The 15965-nt window shown below is 40.4% G+C and overlaps 1 protein-coding gene across 1 annotated transcript; it reads right to left on the bottom strand.

The window, feature by feature from the left end:
- Positions 1-2551: 2551 nt before the first annotated feature.
- tgm2l (transglutaminase 2, like) lies at positions 2552-14590 on the bottom strand. The gene is made up of 15 exons (XM_012862953.3): positions 14484-14590; positions 13099-13269; positions 12103-12333; positions 11672-11790; positions 9164-9292; positions 8769-8946; positions 8431-8560; positions 7511-7614; positions 6749-6891; positions 6550-6649; positions 6230-6375; positions 5496-5625; positions 5248-5408; positions 4248-4384; positions 2552-4157 (listed from the first exon to the last, which is right to left on the bottom strand). The coding sequence occupies exons 1-15, from the start codon at positions 14497-14499 to the stop codon at positions 3974-3976; spliced, it is 2079 nt and encodes a 692-aa protein (XP_012718407.2). The 5' UTR covers positions 14500-14590; the 3' UTR covers positions 2552-3973.
- Positions 14591-15965: the final 1375 nt, after the last annotated feature.

Raw genomic sequence — 15965 nt, 5'->3', positions numbered from 1 at the left:
GGTGCTGTAAAGTTCTGCAGCGATGAAGAATTATGATGTAATTGTCATAGTTCAGAGCATTTTTTTATGTTTTTTTGTTTGCTTTTAAAATTTAATAAAGTTCGAGCTGTTTAAAACAAAGAAAAGAAAAACCTGAAGGTAAAAGCTTTGATTAGAATCAGTTTACCAGCAGCAAAATGTGAATATTATGTGAATAATTCATTTTAACTGATATGGAATTAAGAATCTGTTGTTTTTGAAGCTTTAACACAAGGCACATAAAATTATATGTGTCTTAAATTATTTAATTACATTTTAATTTCATCTCTCAAACACAATAAGTCACTATAAGTTACAACAATTAACAAAGCGTCTGATTGTTATTTACTCTTTGTTGCATTGGGCCCTTTGCTTTAATGAAGGAAGGAATATTGCAGGGTGTTTGAACATAGAGAACAAAGAGTCCTATTCCAGAGAAGAAAAGGCTGGCAACCAACCCGGATCTACCCTACATCAGGGGAGAGGAGCAGGTGAATCTGGTCAGGACTGATGCAACCAGAGGGTTGAAGCACTCGGTGGACCAATTGATTGTGGAACAGACATCTGTTTTTTTTTTTATTGGCTTGTGCCAAGAGTTTACAGGTGCTGGTGGAAAACGACTAAATTAGTAAATAGAAGAAACACAAGGCTCCTGGAACCATAACTGAACAGGACACAAGAACTTCTTAAAACCAAAACAAGGATCTACAAAAAAAAGAAATACAAAATGGCACAAGCCTAACCTCAAAATGACCATCCAAGAACCAGTGTTCAACAGATATGACTTCTGCTTAACAGTAGTCGGGTAGGGAGGTTAGCTCATCCATTTAAGCAGCAGCTCCACTGGATGATGGTAATCCTCACCTTACCTCAGTGTCAGACACCATGACTGAAAAAGGAAGCTCCTTTACCCGTGTTCAGGTAATTGATGTTCTTTGTTAGCGTTGAAAGGTTTTTTATCACCTAAAGGTTTATAGGCAGTGTTGTTGCAGCTGGGAGCAAGGCAAGCCTGATAAGAAGCGGACACTGCTAGAATTGGACCTTTTGTGTGAGCAAATGTCATTTTTGGCCTGATTCTTAAACCGATTATATAATTGCCAAAGTCATTCTTCTTTTGTCATTTGCCGCTTTGTTTTTGCACAACACATGTTTAGCATGGCAAGTAGAAATTTGACAAAGACATTGATTTTCCAAATACAAATGGACATTTTCATCAGCAAAGTAAAATATATTATTCTCAAATCCACGAGTTGACATGAATTCTGTGCTCTCCATTGTTCTCTGTTAATGATAATCACTTGGACTTCATTTTGTTTTTCAAACAGCTGCTAAATGTCAAGAAAGCAATAAAAAGGGAAGTGTTGCCCTCCAGTGGTTGAGTAGCTAAACGACAACTAAACATATTAAAGTAGACAAATTATGATTCCTTCTTTTCAGGTCCTCTGTGTTAAAATGTTTGTTCTGCTGTAACTACTTTAAATCGAGGTGATTCTCCCTTAAAGTAGCAGCAGGGTTTAGTCAGGGACCTCAGAACAGGCGGCGCAGCAGTTCAACCTGTCTCGAAATTGTTTTAGTTGAAGCCTCTGACATCTCTCCATCAGCGGGCTGAAAAAAGTGACACATTTCTGAGCAGCTAAGAAAAGCTCCAGAGCACAGTGACAGAAAGTGACTGACCCAGATAAGGAGGCTGAAAAGAGAAGTGAGGGTGGACAGAACTCAGGAAATTGGGTTAAGATGCACTTGCAAATGACAGGAAATGAGAGAAAAGGCAAGATGTCTAAGCAGAAACAAAGCTGGACAGTTATGCAGTGAAACAGATCCAGAGAGAGTTTTTTAATTACTGAGAGCTGTGTTAGAGCTGCGTATCAGTGTTTATGTACTGTTCACAGAAGAAATGACTCCAGCTGAGACGGAATAAAATGGGCACATTTATGAATGCTTTTAGGGGGGTTAAATCATGACAGAATGGATGTCCAAACTCAATACAGCAGTCAGTATGCCAACTTTCCTGAACACAACATGTGTGCAGTACATGACAGGATGCAGTTGGGATGCCTAAAAATGACTTTTTCTTATTTGAACTTTATTCATGGAATTTTCTTTGTTTCATATTCATCAATTGTCTTTATTTGGGAGTGGTGGCCGAGTGGTTAGAGCAGCACACTCACACTGTTATAGCTGCCCACTGCTCCCGGACAGACGGGTTAAATGCAGAAAACAAATTTCATTGGAATGTACAATTGCAATGACAAATAAGGATTTCTTTCTATTCTCTTCTATCGTTTCCTGATAATTTGAAAAAAGCAGAAACCAGAATTTGAAAGAGTACACAGACCGGCACAAAAGCCTTGCATAAGCCTTGCTCTGGAGAGAGGAATGAAAGCAGAAGCAGATAAAACGATGAGGCTCCAGGATGGGCAAGTCATGAAGATGGAGGAGACCAAGTGCCAACCATTAAAAGAAAAAGGACAGAAGAGAAGAAGAGAGCACGTGTGGTGCATAAAAAATAAGTTTTGTTTAAAGTCCAAGGAAGTGACCAGTGATGACAAAAGGTTTATTAATACACATATAGACCTTACGGGAAAAAAACTGATAAAATAATGTGTGAATTCACTCAATTTAATGTGTCCTTTAGTGCCTTTACAGTCAAAATACAGTACAAAATTTACTCTGTGCTCCAGTAGAGTTCGTTTTTCAGAATAAAAATACCTTTTAAAACAACCATCTTTAAGCAAGTACTAAATGCTTCACAGTAATCCCACATTTCATTTGAAAATACTGTTTAATTGGTCTGTAATGTAATATTCTAATTTTAAACGTTATCATAAGCTGTACGCAGTAAATCATTATGATTAACTGAAACAACGGCTTTAAAACATCCGTCTGTGTGCCGTGTAGTTCATCTAAATCACCCTTGTGAACTGAGTTGCTAAAATAAATGAACTTTGAAATTATATTTTCATTTATTGAACATGACTGTACATACCTTTTATAAAAATAAAGCACACCCCTTTAAAGGCATGAGTTTTAAGTATTTTGAACTTGCCCAGGTTGTTTGGAATTTAACATTTCAGACACTTTTCCACCTTTGTTTAATAATTTCTTGTACAGCAGAATATTTGTGTGGAATTGTTGTGCAGCTGAAGTTGGTAAGGCAGCATTTATACATTAACACCCTAAAATATACAAAAGATCTATGTAGGGTTTACTTTGGCTGTAGGGCACACTAATTCTGCGCCTGTGTTCACAGTGTTGTAGTTAAAGTAAGAAAACCAGCTGGATTTGCTCAAAGTGGCTAACTCCTTTTAGAGAAACAAACCAGTAGCAATGTATTTCTCTACGCATCCAAACACTAAAAGAATACATTCACATATATATATTGTACAGTTCTAATTACATGACTGATAAAAGTGGATAAAAACCATATAATAAAAAACATATAAAGTGAATATAAACAGTTTTATTACAGTGACCTCATGTGCTTTATGTGTATGTCAGCCATGTTATATATTTTAAAGTCAGAATTATGACTTGATTGCTCATGCATACATCTAGAGCAGGGCTTCCCAAAATTTCCAGCCTGTGACCCTGCGAATAATGTTTAAAAACCACGAGAATAAAGTTGTGATCATAGAAGAACTCTTACAAAAAGTGCAGCTTTCCTCCTGGTTTAAAATGAGGACTGTTGAGCACAAAGTATAACTTTGTATACAAAAGTATAACTTTGGTACCGATTTCACAAATAAAGAAATACAAAATCTATTTAGCACACCAGTATGAAATCATCTTTGGGAACCCCTGATCTAGAGCAAGCAGTCCAAGTACAAATCAGGTATGGGTATTAAATGTTCTATGGTAAAATCTTTATGGGTTGTTTCACTAGGTCACGCTCTGCTGCGGTGAACAAGACTCTTGAACTGCAACTGGTTCTCCCAGTACAAGATCTTCTGGTTTCCTAAAAATTGTCACTTAAGAGGGAGGTCATTTTCCTATATCTCTTATTGACAACCACGGTGGCGACTCCCTTGACATCCTTCAGCCTGTCAGAGTCGAAGTCCACCAGGAGCTTCCTGATCCCGGTCCTCATCGGTATGAAGGAGATCTTCACTGAAACCTTCTGACCAGGAGAAATTACACCGCTAGGAAAAAGAACAGGAACAGTAAATTCATTTGCAGCAGAAGTACTGCCAGCGAGGGTTAATTCTGCTCCCGCTTTAACCGTCACTTACTCCACAAAGATCTGAGTGTCCGACAGCAGGCCGGCCCCCTCCAGGGTGAACACACCACCAGTCAGCGGCACCGGCAGAGGATTGGTGAAGGAGACATACGCCGTCAACTGCTCCCAGACAAAAGCCTTTCCAAGAACCTTGGAGACAGAGTGGAGAGTCTTTGCTTCTTAAATCTTTCTACATAATGTTGGGATTACAATCTTTTGCCCGTCTGTGAGTTCTGACAGGAACAGCGCCTTGCAAAAGTATTCACGGTTCATAGTTCACATTCACACTGAACCAGTCTACAACGTATCCTTCAATGTATTTTATGCTGTAGACAAACACAACGGTAATTGTTTTGAAAAAAATGTATTTGATGTGTGGTGTTTTTTCTTAACTCTGATACCCATGAATAAAAGTTTTGTACAACGAGCTTCCTTCAGAATTTGTAACTCTGTATAATCTAATCTCATAAATGCAGACGTTGCTGTGAAGGCCTTAGACGTCTGTTAGAGAACGTTAGCGAACAAACAGCATCATGAAGGACAAGGAACCCAGAAGACGGGTCAGGGAGGAAGTTCTGGTCCAGTTTAAAGCAGGATCAGGTTCTACAGCAACATTTCCCAGAGCTCTGATCAGTCCACCATCTGGACCTGGAGAGCATTAAACGGGGAAGAAGCCAAGAGGCCCATTGTAACTCGGGAGGAGCTGCAAAGGGAGACTGACAAGAAAATAAGAGACTTTGTAAAAAGACAGCCACAAGAAATCCTGCTGACAGTTTACCACGTCGTGTCGAATACACTCTCTAGTCAGTTTGACACTCAAACTGTATTTATCTCACACATAAAATATCTTTAAATTACTCTGAGATCCGTGGTTTTCAATGTAGGAAATGTGAAAGAAAGTGTGCATACTTTCCCAAAGGCTCTGAATGTATGTCGATGTCAGTACCACCGTGTTTAAGAGACAAAGTGGGGCGTCTTTATCGATCTGCCCCACCTCTTCACTGTGTGCTCACCTGAACCTGGAGCTCAGGCATGCTCAGCGGGATGTCCGCCACAGCCATGATGGGCACACTGTCCCCACGAGCTTCAGCGAGGGCCTTCACCCTGATCAGGTGGTGCTCAGAGACACACTTGGCGTAGTCCTCATAGCGGAAACGCAGCACCTCTTTATGAGCTAAACACACAGAAGACATAGGAGAGAACGATCAGACCCTGCAGCAGAAATACCGACTCTATCCGTCTGCATCTGGGATCTGCTGACCGCTCCGAGCCGCCACTGTCACGTTGTTCATCTGCCTCTGGCACTCCCCCTGGTGGAGAGAGTTGTAGGTGACAGCCACGGCGCGCACCGTCAGCAGAACATTAGCGTCGTCTGAGCCTTCATTCTTCACCTACGAGCAGAGCAGATTCATCATCACTTTTCATCTCAATTCAATTTTATTTATATAGCACCAATTCACAACATGTAATCTCAAGGCTCTTTACAAAGTCTAATTCCATCAAATCCTCCAGGTTGGTGAGAAAGTTTCCTCTCTAAGGAAACCCAGCAGGTTGCATCAAGTCTCTCCAAGCAGCATTCACTCCTCCTGAAAGAGCGTAGAGCCAGAGTGGACAGTCGTCTGCATTGTTGATGGCTTTGCAGCAATCCCTCATACTGAGCATGCATGAAGCGACAGTGGAGAGGAAAACTCCCCTTCAACAGGGAGGAGAACCTCCAGCAGAACCAGAACCAGGCTCAGTGTGAACGCTCATCTGCCTCCACCCACTGGGGCTTAGAGAAGACAGAGCAGAGACACAGAAAGCTCAGAAGCTCACATTGACCCAGGAGTACTTTCTATGTTAGATGGTAATAGTGGATGATCTGCCTCCCCTGGATGATGTCACAGCTAACAGAATGCCAGACCAGGTGTACCTTCTATGAAGAAAAAAAAGGTTGGACTGACAGACCAAAAAGTTACAGAAGAAAAATAAAAACAGAATCTAACGGCTGTTTACCTCAACGATCACATCAAAGTCTGTTCCAAACATGGGGCTTGGATGCTTAATCAGCAAGTTCAGCTGTGGCGATGCTGCGCTCCCATTGGCTGGCTGGGTGACTCTGCGCCCTGCTTTCTCATAAACCTCTCTCTCTTTCGCAGAGCCTGCAACAAAAAAAACATTTATCAGTAAATAGAAACCCAGCGAACTGAAGTGACAACTATTTTGTGCCACATTAGAAAGAAGCTTCAGCAGTCTGAGGCATCATTGTGCAACACATTTGTATCAGTTTCAGATCTTTATAAATTGCCTCCTCCTTTTTCTGCTCTGCCACTGACCTTCAGGGTATTTGTAGAGCAGAGTGACATCTTCTCTAATGTCGCCATAAATGCTTTTGGTGCTGATGTTCCTTCCCACGGTTCTCTGGTCCACACTGATCTGTTGTAGCAACCAAAGCAACTTTCCTCATTAATGTGTTTTTTTTCTCCTTCTGGCTAAAACAGATTTTTAAAGTTTTGAATAGCAGTGCAGGAAGACCTTCTGCCTCTGTCCGCCTGGCAGGACCCTCCAGTGGATGATGTCAGCGTTCACCTCGGCAAATATAAATGGAGCATCGTACTTCACTCCCAGATTCCCCTCCTTGATGGCCGACACCGGACATGGACCACAGCAAAACTCCCCTTAAAAAAAAACACGTGTAATTTATTTCTGAGGTAACTTTGGCAACAATGTGATACAGGCAATGTGTTTTGGCAACTCATGATATTCAAAAAAGTTTCTGAAAAACCCATCAAAGTTCATCTTGTTCTCGAAGTCAGAGATTACTCAGAAAGGAACAGTTTAAGATGCCAAAAACAAAAATCAGGTTTACAGTTCAAATAATAACAATTAAAAAACAACAACAATATTATTCACAGGGTTTGGAGCTTGTTAGTTGTCAGATTGTTTGTCAGATTGCCCATTTCTGCCCTAGTAAGACAACTAAAATTATTAATTGATTAAAATTTAACTGGAGAAATTATACCTTTGTATATTCTTGTAATTTTTAGTATCACATGAGTTGAAGGAAATAAGGAAAGAAAATTAAATGGCAAGGCAAGTTCATTATAAAGCACTTTTCAGTAATAGGATGATTAAAATACGACAAACAAACAAACAGTAGCAGCAGATCTGATACAATATAAGACAAGTTAGACTACAAAGTTCCACATTAACATTTAAAGGCATTCTAAATAAATAGGATTGTAGCTTTGATTTAACGGAAATCAGGCTTTCTTCTGGGAGTGATCAGAAATGTACCGTCACTGAGCTCCTGAGGTGTGGGGTCCAAAACCTGCCAGCCATCGTTTCCCTTTGGGAGATCATCTCTTCTCATCCAGGACTCGATCCAACAGTGGAAGTTCCTAAAATAAACAAACAAACAAACAAAAAACAACATCTTAAACAATCAGACGGATTACATTAAATCATCTCAAAGAAATGACCCTTTCAGCTCCTCTGCTGCTGTTCACATGATGATCTACAAAACATGTCAGCAATAACTGAGTTATTTCCTGTTCTCATCAGTCTCCAGCATGGGTGTGAAATAATGTTGGCTGACTCTTCAGTACAAAGTGGTTTCAGTTATTTTCAGCCTTTTAATCGGGTTGAGGTCTGGACTTTGACTGGGCCATAGCGTTGCATTGCTAGCTTTAAAGGATTCTGTTTGTAGATTTGTGTTTTGGATCATTCTCCTATTAATCACCCCGTGGATGATTGCTGATGCATTACCTTTTTGGCATTGTGTTGCTGCTTTCTGATTTGTGTTAATTTAAAGTGCAGTAAAGAAAAGATAAGATAACCTTATTTTCCATCACATTTCCTGAAATGGAGATTCGTCTTTGAAATCTGGCAATGGTCCATACATAAAAACACTTAATCTAAAAGGCATATCTAAAAGAACAGCGTAACAAAAAAACAACAATATTTAACACACTTAAAACAGTTAAATAAAAATGAGACCTGCAATGATTCCAGCAGAGATTAACTAAAATAAACTTGGATTTGCAAACAACTTTGTATTTTGAAGTATTTTTAATTAAATCAAGGCATAGTAGGACGTGACAATTTTTGTTGGAGGAACACCGACCAGGTTGTAAGAGCCTCATGTTCTCCATAATAAAACCAAAGCAATAATAAAGCGCATGGTGTTTAAAATGAATGATAGCACTCATCCTTACCAGCTGCTGTCTTTGCTTTCCTCTCTGCTCTCAAAGTCCTCCACAAAGTCTATGGAGAGGTTCCCATCCACATCGTGGGCCGAGGTGAAGTTGGTTATGAGGCGAGTTGGGATTCCCAGACAGCGAAGAACTACAGAGAAGATCACACCTCATTGTGGTCGCCTTTTCCCTTTGGATTTAGCCACATTTATTTGTCAAGTAGACATGTTCACATTAAATCTTTGAGAATAAAAAACTAAATAATAAGCAACATGTGGAAAGCTTGTGAATTAATGTATTTTTATAGATTGCTACGGATCCTTAAAGTAAGAAGCTGTAGCTCCGGTGAAAAGTGTTACCTGTACAAGCGACACCTGCAAACACCCAGCACTGGCCATATTTGACCGCTCTGATGCCGGCTTTGCTCCACTGTCTGAGGATGGGCACACTGCCGGTCCATCGATTTGGTGCGACGCCATCAAGGTACGGTGACTTCCACCGTCCAATCAGAACGCCCCTGTCACCATTGGCATTCACCTGCACAGACGGCAAACACAGCTTTAAATTTGGAAAATAATGTGTGATGCTGATTCATGGCCCAAATTCACATTAACCCCATTGCAGATCTTTTTTCTTTCTTAATTAAATCCTTACAAAATGATTTCCCGTTTTGATACAAAAATCCCAAGATTCCCCCCCCCCCCCCCCCCCCTTGCATTTTTCGGTGCAGACCGAACTGAGAAGGTTTCCTCACCATTGCAGTGATCATTCTGCTGATGTAGACGGGATCAGATCTGCTCTCAATGTCTCTCTTCGAGTTCTTCAGAGCCTCTTTGGAATTGTCCAGGACTTCAAAACAAATGTCCATCACAAAGTCCTCAAACTTGTAACGACACGGTGTTGGGGAAAGAAAATGAGAACAAAACACTTTAGTTAACCCTGCAATCCACGTGTACAAATTCTCACCAAATTTCCATTAAAGCTATTTTTAGGTTAATATTCTCGTCTTATATTAAAGAGTGTGTGCTTAGCCACACATAAGTATATTTGTTATGTTAGTATGAGGATTTTCTTTTAAGTTTTTAAAGTGAAGAGTTCTGGATGTCCAGGCAATTTTAACTAAAGTTTTTAAAGTCTTTCTTATCCAACTAAAAAGTGACTGAACAAGTGTTGTTTCAACAGACGCTCATTCTTTTTGGCATCAGTGATGACTTTTACACCATATAGGTTTATTTTCATTTTTCCCTAAGCAATGATACATACTTATTTTTCACTTTGATTGGTTATTTTCATTGTTAAATTAAGCTTGTACACTTCATTTCAACTGAAAACCGTAAAGAATATATTTTCAACCTTTAAAATGTTGCTCACATATTTTCTTGTCTTCAGACATTGATAAATGCAGGCACAGGTGTTACTCTTTAAAAATCTCCTAGCAGCAAAATACTTTTGTTTTTGTATTGTGAAAATGGTAATGTATATTGGATTAAGATGTCTAATTTAGACTAAATTGTGTTGAAATCTTTGAACCCCACTTTGTAACGGAATGTTTGTAAGATAATGAAAAGGCTTGCAAAGGCACAGACCATTAAATCTCACTGCAACATACAAGGAGTAGCTCAAACACATAATTGTGAAAAAACCTTACAGATTTTCAAACTGAGTGAAATACTCTCTAAAACACTTTTAGAGTATTTATTTGGCTCCTGTTGCAAAAAGAGGAATCAAAAAAGTGCGTAGACCCATTCCCTCTAATTCTCACTGAGGATATGCGAGTTCTGGTCAATTCACTGGTAGAACTGGTCCATTTTATGGGCCTCTATACTGTTAAGAACACATTACGACGCATACAGATCTTTGTGTGTATGGTACTCAGCTCCAATGATCCCAATCACCCTCTGTGACTCCACCATTGAGACTGTGGAGTCTTTCCGCTTCCTGGGAACTATCATCTCCCAGGACCTAAGGTGGGAGCTGAACATCAACTCTCTCACCAAGAAAGCCCAGCAGAGGATGGACTTCCTGAAGAAGGCAGCTGAAGAACTTCAACCTGCCAAGGACAATGATGGTGCACTTCTACTCCTCCATCATTGAGTCCATCCTCACCTCCTCCATCACTATCTGGTACGCTGGTGCCGCCGCTAAGGATGAGCAGACTGCAGCGTTTCATCCGGTCTGCAGAGAAGGTGATTGGCTGCAATCTTCCATCTCTCCAGGACCTGTATGCCTCCAGGACTCTGAGGCGTGCAGGAAGATTGTGGCTGATGCCTTCACCCCAGTCACAGACTATTTCAGTCACTTCCCTCTGGCAGGAGGCTGCGGTCCATCAGGACCAAAAGAGTGGCGGGACGGAGAGCATTACAACTTCCTGCCTGATGTGGGCATGATGGGGCGTTGGTATCAGACACCAGCACATGCACAGTATGCACAGTACCAAGAATGTGGTCCAGTAGTGTGTTTTTAAGGCTTGACAATTAGTTTATTATTTCTTACTTATCTATTTTCTGTTACTTTTACCTATTTTCTTCTTCTTTTTCCGAATTTAGGTGCACTAAGGGAGTAGTACCTGTAATTTCATTGTAGTGACATTGACGATAAAGCCATCACCACCACGGACAGTCCTGGTTTATAGTCTATAAACATCAAACTACACCATCCGGGCATCTGGTGGGGAAGCTGCGACTGCTGCTACTGAGCTTCTCCCTTCCCAGGACCTACAAATGCTGCCACCATGTTAATGAAGCTTGGCAACCTCTCTATAGAAGTTAGGCGTGCTCAAAACAGTCAGGAAAGCTAACATCTGGGGGAAAAAATATGGCCAAACTGCACTTTTGCCTGTCCAAACCCTGCAAGGTCCAACACGTGCTGACTGATTTTTATGTTGCGAGACTGTCTTAGTTTGCTATGAAAGGAGCCAAAGGAAGTTTTTAGGGAATATCTACAGCATTTAGTTCTGAAACAGAAATATCTCGAAGAACAAATGTTTCTTGATGTTTTTTTCAGGTTATGCAAACACAAAACAAAGGACAAGTCATGTCTCTTTGTCTTCCTGTTTGTCTGGTTACATTCTGACACGTCCTGTCCAGAAGTCTCTTCGGTTCTACAAACACGTTTTGGGATCCAGCCGAAACCTCAGAGTCTCAGCTGACACTCTGCTGCGAAAAGTCTCACATGCCAGACTCTGTCCCAACAGACGGACACAAACCCTGATTCAACCCAATCACACAATAAATGTCTGTGCGCCTGTGTGTGGGCGCGGTACCTGTCCGTAATTCCAGGGAATGCTTTTAATGTAATCCCAGGATCCCATGAATATGACGCCATCTTCATTCATGATGTACTCCTGGAGCAGTCGTTCATCAGGCAGGTAGACGGCATCATCTGACACACAAACATAGAAAACCACAGAGAAGTCAGCGCCGATCAAGGTTGTTGCCAAATGCATCTGTTTAAACATCAGATGTTTAAACATCACATGTTCACAGAAACAGCAGCTTAGGAAAATTTAAGCCATCAGCAGCAATAAATTTGTTAAAATGTTAACATATAGGATTTATTTAAAGGAAACTCCACTATTTATTATCTTTTGAACATGTGGGTTTTGCTTTAACGTGTTCATCCTTATTTGTGGGCATTTCTGACTAACACAAATACTGTTTCTCTTGAAGTTGTTCTGCAGGAAGCCTTCTTTACCTTTACACCATGGGTTGAAGAGCAAGTGGAAGCTGATTTCATCCACTTTCTCCATGATGCGGCCATCCGGTGACATCAGCAAGACGGCCAGACGGTAATGTCCGATGATGGCGTCTGCTGGACTGTGCAGAGTCATCAAGATTTCACTCTGAGCCGCCTGCTGGTTAAACCACCACCGGTCTCTGGCTCCCTGCTCCCTCTGAACTTTAATCACCACATCGTCTCGTTTTCCTGAATAAACACAACCTTCTGGATTAGAAAATACATCTCAAAATTGGAGTCAGCTCATGACGATCATCCTTTCCCTTATAGCCCAGAGGATGGTTTTCCGGTTGTGGTTGAAGTAGGACCCAAGAGCAAAGTGTGATGATGGTGAAAAATAACAACGAGAAGGGAGAACATATTGGCAGAGGAACAGGACTACAGGAACACAAAATCAGCAGAAGAGCAATAAAACCAGGCAGGTTACATACAGAGGGAGGAGCAGAGAAAAGTGAGGAGGAACACAGGTGAGAAACAGTTGAGACTGTTGAGAGGAAAACAATGAACTGAAGAGGAACACAGGAAATATAACAAGATGTACATGAAAGTTAATGAAAATAATAAATCTGTGGAAAAAAATATTTTTGTATTACACCTAGTGAATACCACAAACATTCTCTGTGGGGAAAAAAAGCATTATTCATGTTTGTTGGATAAAGATGACCATTTTCCCACTCCTCCCAAACAACTGATAAGCCTGCTGTCGGAGGATTTTATCTTCCATAAAAAAATTATTCTGTCAATGAGAATAAAGAATTAATTTCAACAACGTTACCCGGTAAATAATAGACCACTTCCTCAACTTGTGCACAAAACAGCTAAATAAGGATGCCCAAGGATAATAAGGTCTGCTTATTAATTTCTCCAGATTAATTTTTTTCATCACAACACCTAATGACTGATTTCATCAGTCGATCTTCTGATCCGATGATATCTGATGGTATCTGTGCTCACCGAGATGCAGGACCAGCTCCAGCTGGTGTTTGGGAGGCAGAGAGTCCAAGCACTGCACACTTATGGAGAAGGGCTGCCCCCTGCGGACAATCAAGCGCTCCCGGTCGATCTCCCTGGTGCGGTGAGCCAAGTTGTTTTCATGGCTTCTCAGGTCCACGTCGACAATGAAACCTGACCAGAACCAGCGGAGACAAGAATCGTTTAGAATTCTGCAAATTAGTTAAAATTCATGTAAGGTAACTGGGAAGCATTTTCTTTTACAAAGCAAGGAATAGCTTGTTTAAACATGGATGAAAGTCCGCCTACTATAAACTTATAATCAGGCAAAGTGTTATAATCAGGCAAAGAATCTGCTCATCCTACCATAATGAGGATGAGCAGATTCCAATGGATTAGTTGTGTTTGACAGATTTTATTGAATGTCGCTTTTCAGCCTATCAGAAAATATTCTGATTACATGTGTGTCATTTTTCTTAACCCAAAGCTGTTTATTTTCTACCTGAGGACCTACCTGAGAACCTAGAATTACCAACCTCGCATTACCAATGCTGCCGAACTTTTAGTTTCCCTTTTAATTATTCACAATTCAACGTAAATGCATTTTTGCACAAATGCCTTTTTGCACCATTATTTTTGCACATAAAAACGTTTTGAACATTCTCCTGCATACTATGATTGCATACTGCTTTTCTCCTGCATTGTTTACATTGTTTGATCAATGCTGCACTTTATATTGTAATGTTGCCTTATTCCACCTGATGAAATAAAGTTGTCTAAGTCTACGTCTAAGAAAAAGGACCAGTGCAGGGTCGGGTTGGAGTGCAGTTGGATCTTATCCAATCAGTACTTGAGTTCTCCAGCACTTCGGTCAGCTGCTGTTTTTAAACCTGCTTTATAAATAGGTTTGGCCCAAATGCATCTTTGTGCCAGTGATGTTTCAATGTGAATGCATTTAAAACAGATGTAGTGCCTGCTCTTGCTGCCAAGATATTCTACCAAAATCTGTAGTACAAATGCATTTTCTTGGGTTATCCAGACTTCCAGTTATGGCTGTTGCTGGTGCACTAAAACAGTCAGGGGATAACACATCCTTGAAATAAATAAAATCTGATAAGCCATTTTATTTTTTCAAAAGTGATTAAAGAGAACTACAGTCAGTCAACAGGTGAGATAAAGACTAAAGCCAACCCTGGGGGGCATATAGGGACTTTCCCCACAGTCAGATCTTTGCTGTTTCTGAGTTTGCTGCAGGAATGGGGTTGGTCATCTCCCACCAACATGTCAACTCATAAATCCAACCATTTGTTTCACACATAGCACAATTCGCACCAGAATTTTTTTAGCATAACTGACAAAACATTGATAACAGAGAGGCAGTCACTTACTGTTGTGGTTGGCCATCGGGTATTCTTCTGCTCAGAGTGTCCTCGCTGTTCTTATTGGATGCAGATGGGGCAGTATTTATACAGAAGAGGTCGACCCTCCCTTCGTTCTGACACACTCACGACTCAACACTCCACCTCACCTCCCTTTTTGACCTCTGACAACATTTCTCAAAAAGCTGCACTCCTCTGTGGGTGTGTGCAGCCGTTTCTCTCTTTCACTTCCCCTGACACACGGGGGTCTTTGCTGCTCTACATCAAAAACGGGTGGTGTTGAATGTGGCTTTAGGTTTAAAGGAGAATATCTGAGCAGCTTCCAGACGTGTCACATCCTGCAAACAGAGCCCAAATCTTCTTTTAATACTTTTCTTAGAAAGCTGAGAAAGCCCCGGTTAGAAATGAGTTGGAGGTATGGTGTGCTGCTAATGTTCGTAAATTCTTTTGTATTTCAGCCATTTCATGTACATAAGGTTATCACCAACAGTCTGCAGCCAGAACAGTTTCTGTTTTTTGTCATCTGCTTATCTGTATGTAAAACCAAGATAATTTAGCCCCTGAAGGACATACTGCCCAAAGATTCTAGAGAATGGCTGGAACTATGCAGGAGGGAACAGTGTATCCAACACATTGTAACTGTAATTCATCAAATATTTGGAAAAAATGAAATATTACGTCTCCATGAGTTGAACCGCTTTGATGCCTGCAGGATAAAAAGAGTAAGCTAAAAGGTTTTCCTCTGTTTGTTTATATATATGATGATGATTACACATAATAATCTATTTATAATATATTTTATAAATAGGCTTTTATAATGTTTTGTCTTGGCACTTTTTTTATAAACTTCATTTTAAGCTACTGTTTGGCTGAAAGTATCCCAAACCTGAGATGATATCAGTCTTGAAGTTAGAGCATTTCTAGGGTTGTAGGTCATCATTTTTCACATTTAGGTTTTACATTATGTGTTAACAGTCAACAGGTCCCAATGACTAACTCTCCAGGAAGTTCATGGTGGGGAGATTCTTCCTGCTGAAAAGGATCAAACAAATTTATTTTTGTTCAAGTGGCGATGCCATTATGGTGGTACCTCGACTTTTATATCAGATGTTGCCTTTATGAGTATCTAAGGACGCTTCTCATGAAAAGAAGCTGACATTTTCTAGATTTTATTATTCTGGGTCTTCCTAGAATATGAAGGAAAGTGTTTTTCCTCCATCACAGTGTACTTATCTGCTGCATCTCAATAACCCCGGTAGAAAAATAATAAAAAAAAACACAGCTGAATAGGTCATCTGGATGAGTTCTTTGTGAAATGTTTTGTCTCTTCTCCAAGAGGAGAGTTTGAATATTTTAGGTAAACTCAGCCTTATATGCAGCATCTTTGTAAAGTGGAACAACAAGTTTAATGGTGACAATCAAAACAGGTTGTTCACATGCAAAAGAGGACCGCCAGCCTACCAACCAATTGTGTTTCAGTGGCCACTTACT

Source organism: Fundulus heteroclitus, chromosome 2 (assembly GCF_011125445.2).
Source record: "Fundulus heteroclitus isolate FHET01 chromosome 2, MU-UCD_Fhet_4.1, whole genome shotgun sequence".
Taxonomy (NCBI): domain Eukaryota; kingdom Metazoa; phylum Chordata; class Actinopteri; order Cyprinodontiformes; family Fundulidae; genus Fundulus; species Fundulus heteroclitus.
This window is presented reverse-complemented; position numbering and strand designations above follow the sequence as displayed.